This window comes from Euprymna scolopes, chromosome 13 (genome assembly GCF_053919585.1).
Source record: "Euprymna scolopes isolate OS-2025 chromosome 13, ASM5391958v1, whole genome shotgun sequence".
NCBI lineage: Eukaryota > Metazoa > Mollusca > Cephalopoda > Sepiida > Sepiolidae > Euprymna > Euprymna scolopes.
In genome coordinates, this window is record NC_136494.1 from 16072766 (window position 1) to 16085536 (window position 12771).

The 12771-nt window shown below is 32.6% G+C and overlaps 1 protein-coding gene across 1 annotated transcript in view; it reads left to right on the top strand.

Moving 5' to 3' along the window:
* Nucleotides 1–9663, top strand: part of LOC145291944 (protein lev-9-like) — a 1240163-nt gene extending 1230500 nt beyond the window's left edge. The window contains exon 20 of the mRNA XM_080137869.1: nucleotides 6618–9663. Coding sequence (XP_079993995.1) covers nucleotides 6618–6892 — 275 coding nt within the window. The 3' untranslated portion in view covers nucleotides 6893–9663. The remainder of the gene's footprint in view (nucleotides 1–6617) is intronic.
* The last annotated feature ends 3108 nt before the right edge of the window (nucleotides 9664–12771 follow it).

Below are 12771 nucleotides of genomic sequence, written 5' to 3' on the forward strand. Positions count from 1 at the left end.
AAGTTGCTGAAACAGTTTTCTATATCAATAAAGCATTTAGCCCAAAGACCATTACTGAACGCACAGCACAATGGTGGTTTATGAAATTTTGTGGTGGCAATGGGAGTCTTGAGGATGATGTGTATAGTGGTCGGCTAGATGTTGATAATGATCTATTAAGAGCCATGGACATCGGTTCAAGAACTTGCGTCTGAATTAGACATAACGTATACGACGATTTCCAACCACTTGAGAGATTAGAAAGACAAATAACTTGATAAATTCACGCATCACGAATTGAATGACAACTAGAAGAAACGCTGTTATGTAATGTAATTTTTTTCCTTCTTTTACACAACAAGAACGACCCGTTTCTCGACCAGGCTGTGACTTGCAATGACAAGTGAGTTTTTTTATAACACCTGCCGATGCTCAGCTCAGTGGTTAGACAGCAACACAGCTCTATGTCACTTCTCAAAGCCAGAGTTGCACCAAATGAAGGTCACCATGACTATTTGGTGGTCTGCAACCATCACATCCATTACAGTTTTTCGAATGCAGGTGAAATTATTACGTTGGTGAAGTATTGTCGCTATTACAGATGAAATGCATCAGAAACTTCGACAAAAACACCCAGCATAAATCAACAGAAAAGACCCAATTCTCCTCTACGACAATGCCCGGGCGCATGTTGTTAAATAAACCCTGGAGAAGTTGAACGAATTCGGCAACGAAATTCTGCCCCACACACCATACTCTCCAGATCTCTCATCTACTGATTACCACTTATTTTTTTCAGCATCTCATCAAATATTTGCATGAGAAATGCTTCAAAACCTTAACCGGTATCAATTTCGTTGCCACCAGAACGCAAGATTTTTTACGTTACTGGCATAAATACACCTGTTTTGCATTGGCAAAGCTGTGTTAATTTTTTTGGTGCTTATTTTGACCAATAAATTTTTGTTTGAGCTGACATATGTTCATCTAAATTTAAAAGTTAAAAACTGCAAGAACTTTCTTGTCGACCAACATATAAGAACATTTTGAACTAATTTCAGATTACAGGTATAATACTGTACACTTGAAGTTCATATAAATATTCGTATTAATATTTATAACTTAATCCCAAGCAGATGAAAAAGCTCAATATACGAAATAGAGCAAAAGTATGAATAAAAATTTGGAATTCTGAAAATTAAAAATTTACAAATTTGTTATTCAACATGGAATTTAAAGTTCTTGTATTCCACATCAAGTAAAAAATTGTAAAACTTACAGAATTTTAATTCAAATCTATATATCTATAAAAGTTAAAGTATCTGTGTGTCTGTCTGTGTGCATTTCTGTACGCAATAACTCTGCCAATTTTAAGTTTACAGACTCGAAATTTGATATACAGGGTATATTTGGAAAAATCTTTGTAATTAGTTTTCGGCCAGAAATTTGGCTGTTAAGGGTTCTAAGTTCAACGATTTGACCTTTGAGAACTCTACCAAACTCTTCCGACAATTTTGGGTTTAAACACTTGACATTTTAGATATAGGTTCCTTGGAACTGGATCTAACTTAATAACTTGATTTAAGCCCAAAACAATAAATGTTAAGGGGTCATAATAGGGGTCAAAGTTTTTAAAAAATTGACCTCTGCGATCCCTACCAAATTACTCAGCCAATTTCTGGTTTAAACATTTGAAATTTTACATAAAGGGTATTCAGAGATAGGGCAAGCTTTTTAATCGGTTTGGGTCGGAAATTTGAGCTACCAATATTTAAATGTATGTACGCATGTTTGCATGTCTGTCTAAAACTTTCGACAGAGGCGACGGATTTTCACAAGATCAGTATCGTTTTGAAGCTCGACCTTTTAGACGACAAATACCGAAAAATTGGCTAAAAACATTAATTTCTCCACCCTCAACCGGGTACTTTTCTACAGGGAGGGGGTTGCTTTTTTCGCCGATATTTTCGAAAGTCATCCCCTCTTTTTGATTGTCTAGCCTTAATTTAAACCTACGTCACTTCCGATTTGACGGTGGTCGTAACAGCAAAGACATCACGTTTTTTTTCACATTCTTTTCCTCCTTTGCAGTATAGGTTCGAGCCTGCCTTCCTACTACCACTTTTTAATTTTTTTTTTTTTGGCTCAACACAGACCTCCAAACACCCGGACAACGCCGGGCTGAAATGCTAATATATATATATATATATATATATATATATATATATATATATATATATATATACTAGCAGATGACATATACTTGCTGACGACATTACCATCTATGGCAGTACATCAAAGGCCGGAAACGACCATGTTCTTTCTGATTCTTTCTCCTCTGATCTTGAGCATGTGGTACAATGAGGAAAGAGGTGGCTGATTACTTTTAATGCATCTAAAACCAAGCTTCTGTCTTTACATCATCAACGCTCTGATCCCCATCTGGCATCAACTGAAATGAATTCCTCTCATCTTGGGGAGGCTCGATGTTTTGACAAGCTCCTGTGCTTGACCTTTACTCCTGATCTGAAATTAAACACGTACATCAAATCTGTTGCCAAGGTTGCTGGGAAAATGGTGGGATCCTCCTATCGATCCGGTAGATATCTCACTGCTGATACAATTATCTACCTATATAAGAGCCAGGTACGTCCAAGGATGGAGAACTGTTGCTACATCTGGGCACGAGATGCTAGAAAACCTTAGCCTGCATTGACAGAGTTCAAAATAGACTTTGTAGCTTAGTGGGGGATGTCCTTTTCTCTTCTCTGCAACCTCTTTCTTACAGAAGAGATGTTGCGAGTTTGTCTCTGCTTTATCGTTATTTTCATGGCAAGTGCTCGTCTGAACTTCAATCTATGGTCGCACCTCCTGCCAAACTTTCATGAAAAACACTAGTTTAGCCAAAACCACTACCAATAGTTTCCCCACACTCTTTATCTGTGCCTAAACCTAAATGTAGATTCTATGAGCAGAGCTTTTTTCTTCGAACTGCACGCCTGTTGGCCTGCTTTCAGCTGACTACAATCTGATTGTCTTCAAGACCAATGTAAACAAGTTCTTGATGAACTGTCCCCTATGTAATCCAACTTACAAAAATTCCACTACTTATGTTTCCTACGCTATAATCACATGGACTAATGTATACCCATTAACCCTTATCCTCGAATTGCTTCCGGGCTTCGATAAATGGTGATTCCTGTGTTAAAAAAAAAAAAAGATGAGTGCCAAGGATGAAAATAAATAGAAATGGGAGTGTGAATCTCGAAATTTTATTAAAATATCTTATACTTTTGCTCTGGGCAATACCAGGTAGCTCTGCTAGTATTCTTATAAGGAAATACAAGAATCCAATAGTCTGACGTCAGTTTCCTTTTCTTTATTACATTTTCGTACATGCAGCTGGACTAGTGATTTTGTTTTTAATTTTTACCACGTCGGTTAATATTGTTTTCAGAAGTAAGGATGAATTATGCAGATCAAGTGACAACAAAACAGTTTTTTTTAATTGCATGTATACGTTTCATTACATTCGACATTCGAAAGAATATGAACGAATAAAATAAAAATTATTCTTTCCACTTTTATTCGAATATCAGCTGCTTCTTTACCTAGTAATTAAGAAATCGTTTTGAAAATAAGTTGTTGAAATAATTATGCCAACTCAGTCGGAATAATTAGCAGATGGTGCCATTGTGCAATTGGATATGTTTTATCTCTTTGTGTGATTCTAAGTTTTGAAGACGCCATTTTGAAAAACGCCATTTTTTGAAAAAACAAAAAACAAAAAAAACGCTAAGCTTCTCAATTCAATAAGCAGAATGGCAGATACCTTCCTTTCCCTTTACCTCCTCTCTTTCTCTCTCATTTTCAATTCCTTACATCCATAGTGCTCCTCCTCATTTGCATTCTTCTACACTCTCCCATCCATATGCTATTCTCATCAAGGAGCATCTAAATTGTTCCTGTTTTTGGATCACCTGTTATAGTATACAATTGAAAATGTCTACCGACTTTCACAATTCAATCAATTACTTCGTTTAAAGTCACTGTAACTTTCCAGAATGCAGAATTTACTATTTCGCATCTACCGCATATCTACTTGTTTAAAAAAAAAAAGTGTTCTCCGGATATCATACGTAATCTATACTATTATATTAAAGAAACTTTGTCTGAGTGTCATGCGAGTTCATTCTCTATGGACTCCTAAACGACTGGACCGATCTTTTTGAAATTTCACAAAAATGTACTTTATGCAACTTCCGTATTCTTTGATCAGTTTTGTACCAGAGTGTCTTCGATCGAAAAAATACGATTAAAAAACGAACAGGCGATTTTGATTAAAGTTAACGCCTTATATAGCCTAACATCACAAGCGCATTTGAGAAGTCTTATTACCGCACAAGCAGAAAGGCCCAGCATATAAAATCAAAAGTACGTTTTTTGATGTGACAAGCGCGCGTTCAAAATCAATATTTCTGTTTAGAACACACTTGAACCATGATACTTGACGTTTGCTTTCATACTTTAGTTAAAGCGATTATATAAAAATAATTTTATAAAATCAACAGTAGGTTCTCTACAGTGCAATGTAAACGACCATGTATTGTGGATTAAGTAATTACGGGGATACATGTGAATGTTCCTTCCAATGCACCACGATGGGTTCCCAACTAGAGCAGGAAATCATCGATTGGATTGAAAAAATAGTCGATTTCACCAATTTTGACGACAATAAAATATGGGAGATTGAAACATTCGTTGATTGTCATTAAATCTCGGGCAACGTTGAATTTCCCTGCTAGCAGTAAATAGATGTTTACTCCAAAACATTCAACTTATCCTAACGCACAGGCGGCCAACTTTAAATTGATAAATCTATTTTTTTTTTTTAGATATCAGAAGTTCAGCTCGGTTTGGCAATTCATCATGAAGAAACTGACACTCGAACAGCTTTTCCAAATTGCAAATGTTACGATCAGTTTAATGAGAAGCGTTTGATGAACGAATATGTTCGTGAAACATCCTGTCAACTGACCACCTCGTTTATGCGATTTAACCCCATTAGACGGTTTTCTTTGTGCATATGTAAAGTATAATGTATACGCTGATAAACAAGACACAATAGACCACTTAGAAGACAGCATTCGACGCGTTATTGTTGAAATTCAGCTTTATTCAATACGTAGAGTTTTTGAAAATAGGACCTCTAGATTATGCCATATATACGAAATTGTATTTAATTTATAAATGCCAAAAAAAATAATTATTAGAATAAACCACATATTTCTATAATATAATAAAATATACTTTTCTGTGATTTATCTATATAATTATAAAACTTTGAACCATTAGAGCGTACTTCCTTGTTTGAATCTTGGCTTGCACTCTTGTAATTCTGTTACATAAATTCCAAAATAAACGAAAGTGCAGTTCCAGGATTCAACCTAATTAAAAACAAAAAATACAGAAAAAAAAACTTTACGATATACATACACCTCACGTAACAAAGATGTCATATTCCAAAAATTATGTAAATAATTCAAGTAATTTTTTTTTCAACTAAGGAAATCAAATCTTATGAAGAAGCGAGAACGTTGTGTCTTTCTAGAAGTGTAAGCCATGTTCAGTTTCAGAACAGTTTCCGATGGTTCGTTGTTCTACACAAGTCCTGAGAAGTGACTAGTTTGCAGTAGACAGTTCTCTAGGTTGAATCCACAGAGCAAAAGATTCTTCCCGTGTTGAGACGGAGAAAAAATACGCGAAATTGCTACAGAAAGGTTTAATATTTATGGAGCAATTCTGGTTTCTGATTGGTTGGTAGCAGAACGTGAATTAATTCGATTCGTCAGTTCCTAGCAGCATCGTTTATAAATAGAATCTACTGACTATGCGGGATCATGCCCCATTATACTCCAAAAATAGTGTAACAGTCTTGATCCGCCATATTTAGTAAATAAAGTTGTTACCCCCCTAAACAACCTCTTCAGAAATAAGAGTTAAAAATAAGCCTTGGCTATGATATACTGAAAGAGAGATTAGTCCCTTAATTGCCCGGGGTCGTGAAGGTATTGCATTATTCCATGTCTTGAGCATTTCACTCCAGACTTCAGAGTACATATAGCCCCTAGTATCACCAAATATTCACCAATTTTAGTACGACCAGGTTCAACGTCACTTCAATTCAGTGATCTAACGGAAACCCCTGTGACATTGTGATTATGCCATATACACTATTAATCGCTAAAGATCGTAAAAAAATCATTTTCTATATGTAAAAAAAAGTATATGATCAATTTACATAAACACTTAATTAAAAATGGCGGATCAAAACACGATTTCGCTTTGTCATAAAATTTTATTTTCTTAGTTAAAAAAAAAAACTACTTGATCAATTTAAGGGAATTTTTGTAATATATTTTCGTTCCGTACATCATAATGATTTTTCTGCATTTTATGTTTTTAATTAGGTTAAATTCTGACCTTGCACCCAAGCGAATTCCAAAATGGCTTTTAGTTTTAGGAAAATATAAAGATTTATTTATTTTTATGCACGATTTGTTTTTGTTTATTGTTGCTGTTCTTTTTTGTTTTGTTTTTTTTAATTTTTAATATTTTTTTGTTGTTTCTAATTTCAGTTTACTGTCCAAACCCAGGGACGATCTCAAATGGAAAAATACACAAGAAAGGACAAATCGGTAAATTTGAATTCAAGGCTTATATAGTTACTATACGGCATGGCGACCGCCTATCATATGAATGTGATCGCGGATATGAACTGCTCGGTACAACCGGGGCCACGTGCGTAGATGGCCAATGGAGCCCAAATGAAAGACCAATGTGCAAACGAAGCTCACATCCGGCCCTACAGAAGCTTTGGAAGCCGCTCGAAGAAGGACCTTCAAACTATTAAACCTGGTTAAAGATATCTACTGTGTGGTAAAAGCAACAACAATAACATTAAAAAAAATAATTTGAAGAAGAAGAAAAAATATCAGTTACGGATCGATTAGAAAGAAAGACGGAAGACATTTTTTTTAGTGCAATATAGATTCTCAAATTAAAAAGACAAAAAAAAAAAACACAATCGAAAATGAGAACGGATTCTAGAGAAGACGAATTGAGAATTGATCGCGAAAGACATGGAAAAGCTACCAGCACAGTGCCAAGGTTATATAATTTGAGCCAACACTTTGCAATAGTCAGGATAACAGCTTTGTGGCCTTGGTTGTTAAGAAACCTAACACATTGGTATAAAACTCGACAAGTTGTATTAAACAATTATATAAAGATATAACAAACCATCATATAAAAAAGACAAACAAAAATAACCCCTCTTCTATATATATATATATATATATATATATATATATATATATATATATATATATATGCAGCCTATCAAATCAATCTTCTTCCCAAGACACTACACTCCCCCTCAAATTACACGGTCGTTGTAATGCTGGATAGCTATTACTACGTACAAACAAAGAGTGCCTGGGTCGATTTGATTTCTTTAAGTCAGAAGAGAGGGCTCAGATCCTAACATTACTAACAATTCTTTTTTTTTTTTTAATTGAGAAATCAAATTTGATCACATGTAACGCTAATTTAGCTTTTCTTGAAGGAATCATAATTTCCTTTCTTTTATGTTTCTGAGAAGAAAACAGTTCCAATAATTTGAGATCAGTAATGTTTTCCTTCTATAAAACTTAGTAGATAATAACATAATAGCAACAAAAAAAAAACGCATAAAAACAAAATGGCGACGTAATGTTTTGCAATGGCAACTCAGAAGTATTGCTGTATTCTTTCAGTTAAAAAAGATAGATGAGAGGAGAAGTCAACTGCAAGACTTACAAGTCTTATATAAGATATTATATATATATATATATATGCATAAATACATATGTGTGTTTGTGTGTGTGTGTATATATAATAGGTATGTTATGTTATGATTTTTAAAATAAAAAAGACATGTAATGAAATATAATTCTAGTAAAATAAATTTCAGTTTCTATATCTTTAGCTTTTCAGATTAAAATATTGAATTAAAAAATAATTCTATAACTTTAACGACTACAAATGTATATATTATCTTCTGTTTAGGTTATGTTTAGTTTAAAGTGATTAATAAAATATGAAATTTAATAAATTACAGTACAATTAAATGAAAACACATTGGTTTTTAACCAATTAGTATATACTAAGCTCTAATCAGATACCACCAAAACAAAAGAACAATCAAATAAAATTCTAAAAAATCAAAAACAAAGAATACGGATGTGACTAAATCATCAAAAAGGCAATAAAATTGTAAAACCTGGAAAAAAAATATTTCCAGCTTGGAGTTCTAATTTTCCATGGACGAAAAGAAACGATACAGATCAGGAATGTTTGAAAACCAAGCAATATCCTCACATAAAACTATTCGTTTTCCATTCTTTGGAACAGATTTCCCGGCTCCAAGATGGAAAACGAAAGTGACAATTGATGCCGTTATATTAATTAATAAGCCAAACGAACATTTATTTTTTGGAGATAATTCCAAACGAAATTTTTTTTTTTTTTGGAAAGAATTCCCCCCCAAAAGAAAGTCTGAAAAAGAAAAGCGAGGAAGAAGTCGAAAGAAGAAAGGGTACAACAACGAAGACTTTTTTCTTCTTTTTTATATAAAAAAATGTGATTGCATGAAACGAAACGAAGAAAAGAGTGACGGAAGCAACTTGTAACAAAATGAACCAATCATATTGTGCCACATCATAAACCTTTATGGATCCGCATCATTCTCGCTCTTCTTTTTTTTTTTTTTTGGATGGAGAGTCTCAAAATACCAAAACCCTTTTTTGTGTGATTTTTTCAGTAGTAAGAAAAGAGGAAGCTATATATATATATATATATATATATACATGATAAGAAAAAATACGTCATATATACAAAACCACCTTTTTTCTATCTACTTATGAGTTTGACTCAAGCATATAAAAGAAAAAAAAAATTAAATAAAAAGATTTTTTAAAAAAGAAAGAAAAAATCGCTGAAAAAAAAAAGATGAAGATGAAAACCACATTCTTGACTCTTTCTTTTTGAATCCACAGGTGTCGCACTACATGTCACTGACAATTGGAAATCACTCAACATAAGAGATACGCATGCATGTATGCAACCCGTGTTTAAGTGTCTATAAAGGAAGGTTAAAGTTAACAAAAAAAAAAAAATTATATATATATACAAAACTACTACTGCTCTTTTTGTGTGGGCTTTCGAAATATGAGTTTGGAAAAAAAAAATCAGTTATTCAAAAAATAAAAAAAATATACATTTCAGAGGCAAAGTGATGTTACAAAAGCTCATATATACACCCCACACAATAATATATATATATATATATATATATATATATATATATATATATATATATATATATACATACACACGCAAAAATTTGCCTTTGTATATCACTAAAAGCACACCATACAATGATGGACTAATATATGGACGCAGTAAAATAGAAAATATCATTGTAATGCCTCGAAATACATATGAGCATTTTTCTTATATAAGAAATATATATAGGACAATACGTTAGCATGCATGTATGTATGCGTGTGTGTGAGTGCATACTTATATATCAACTGTATATACATATATATAAGTATAATAATTATCCTTTTTTTCAAAATATTTTTTGGTTTTTGTATTCTCCCAATAGTTTTCATTCTTTTCCAGGTGCATACTCCGCAAGGTTCACAAGCACACACACAATTGGTTTCAACGATTTACAGTACTTCATACAGACATAGACACAAAAACACACACACACACATATATATAATTCGTGTTTACATATTTTGGTTTTTATGCTTTCTAATTTTATTATTATTATTTTTTGTTGTTTTTTTTTTACTAAAAACTGGCAGGTGTAGCTGCCGTAGTCATTGTTGGTCCCGAATACTTGCAAATCCACAATCTACTATAAATATCCTAAAATCAGTTCTGCTAATCATCCCTGGCAATGGATTCGGACGGTATGAAAGTGTAAGGTCAAAAATAACTGTGGAAGCTACATCAGCCAGTTCTTGCTTTAAGCAAGAAAACTATTACGAAAATAGCAAAGGATCAGAACCACAATATGTAAACAGGAATTGTCTATATCATTTAATAAAACATGCCTGAAGCAAAGAATGCTGTCTAAATTTACACACACGCAAACACACACACATTATATAAACTACATTTACCGATAAAGGAATATAATTTATTGAAGACTCATCTCACTTAAAATAATCTTTCTTTCTACATTTAAAACGAGATATTTTGAATAAACATTTGCAGCGGATGAATTGGACAGGGCTTTTTAATGGATGCTCACAAGTTAGCATGGTAAAACACAGAGGTCGCTTCAGTAAACACTGCTGATTACACAAAGGGTGTAGAGCTTATTATAACAAGCCTTGTGCCATGTGTACTTCATTGTTTTGTTCCTCACACATTGGAAAAATAGGTTGATGACAAGGAATATATTTCGAGAATATTTTCAAAGTCTTAAAAGATGTTATATATAAAGTTATATATAAAGTAAAACGCCAGGGCGTCCAATTGCTAAAAAAACATTATATATTGTATTAATACTTTTATTTGTATTCAAACAAACATTTTACATGGTCACTACACAGACATGACAATGTTTCGATCAGTCAGTTATAAATAACTAATGACCTCATAAGGTGACTCCAGAAAGTACCTTCCTCCGAAATGTTTTGTCATTGAATATATATTTGTGTGTATAGGGTGTGAGGGGTGTTCCAGAAGATCAGAAAAAAAAACATCGGTACCGTCGGTTTCAAATTACATTTTAATTTTTTAAAACTTTTCTTGATAATCGAGCACCCTATTGAGATTATCTCCCACTAACTAAACATTATATATATATATATATATATATATATATATATATATATATATATATATATATATATATATATATATATATATATATACACATACGTGGGTGGGTGTAAATTTAGATTATTAGTTAGCCATAACAGAAACAGTCAGCTTCATGCATTATGTTTGGATATCATATCACGACTCTATTCGTATTATCCAAGAAAGATAACACCGCCTCAAAAATGTGAAGAATTACCTCCCTTGCTTCAGTAAGTCTCTATATGGTAAGCATTTTCAAGCATCAAAAAGCCCGGATCATAAACTGATAAATGGGAAGGCAGCCCTACTTTTACCATAACCCCCATATTAGTTTTTTTTTTTTTTCTGGGAGAGGAATGGCCGTGCAGGCTTTTTCTTTTTACCACCAGATTTATCCGACACGGTTGTACCAGAATGGACTTAGATATTTTTGGAATAGGTTTCCGGTCTTCTTTCTGAAGGGTGACGTGCGGCCATCTTGTTTTGCCTTTCTTTGTAACGTTTACCATGACAGACTAATGATATGAGGTGTCAGCAACACGCCGCGCTAAACCGACGGTTTATGTTCTGGTGAGGTAATCACATAAATCTATAGAAAAACATATGTTGAGAATATAAAAATATAACATCTATTATTGACAAATTCAATATCATCTCACCTTATTGAAGACGCTGGCATACAGATCGCATAAAGACTTTGATTTCATTAATTCTTAAGTCTCGAAAAATGACATTTATTTGTTTTAAATATAAACGGTGTCATCTTGAAATGAGTTCCCAATAAATAATGTTCCTTTTCAAATACACATATGCAAATAGATGCATTACAAACATGTATAATATATGCATAATTATACGTATATGTTATTATTATTATTATTATTATTATTATTATGCAAAAAAAACTTTTAAAAGAAGAAACGTTTTTGTAATCTCTAAAGCTCTTGCGACCATCATCACGTCAGAATAAATTTGATGAAACATCAAAAGAAATGACGTCATAGTCAGCTACTGGAAGCGGTGACAATGCAAATCAGTTCCTTCACTTTGCTTGTTCTTCAGTATTTCTATTATGAAACGAAATAAAATATAAGAAAAGGATATTATTGAAAAGTATACAACAAGAATGAACCAAATTAGGGTTTGTATTACTGTACACATAGATTCGAAAAAGTTGTCAAAAAACAAATATATAACAAATAAATGTTATCAAAGGCAAGATAAGTTACTTTTCTACCAAACTGGATATAATTTTCGTGTTTTTATTCAATGTAACATGTTTATTCAGCTCGAAAAACATACAGTGTTTACCGATGTATTGAAAAATTCAAGATGGCGTCTGATTCTCTCTTTAACACGGTAAGTTTGGGAAAATGTGTTATAAATAAAAACCCATATAAAATACTGTTAAAAACTCGCTCAATATATGTTACCGTGACATAGGTTGACATATATTCGGCGGGTTTTTAATAGTATTTTGTATAGTTTTTTATTTATAACACATTTTCCCAAACTTACCGTGTTAAAGAGAGAATCAGACGCCATCTTGAATTTTCCAATACATCGGTAAACACTGTATGTTTTTCGAGCTGAATAAATATGTTACATTGAATAAAAACACAAAAAATATATCCAGTTTGGTAGAAAAGTAACTTATCTTGCCTTTGATAACATTTATTTGTTATATATTTGTTTTTTGATAACTTTTTCGAATCTGTGTGTACAGTAATACAAACCCCCAAATTATTCAGATAGAAATAAAACTATTAGTCTTTATTTGCACTTTTGATAACAAAAGTAAAAAAAAAATCAAACGTTTTCGTTTTATTTGAAATTTTTCTAAAAAGGGATAATATGCTTATG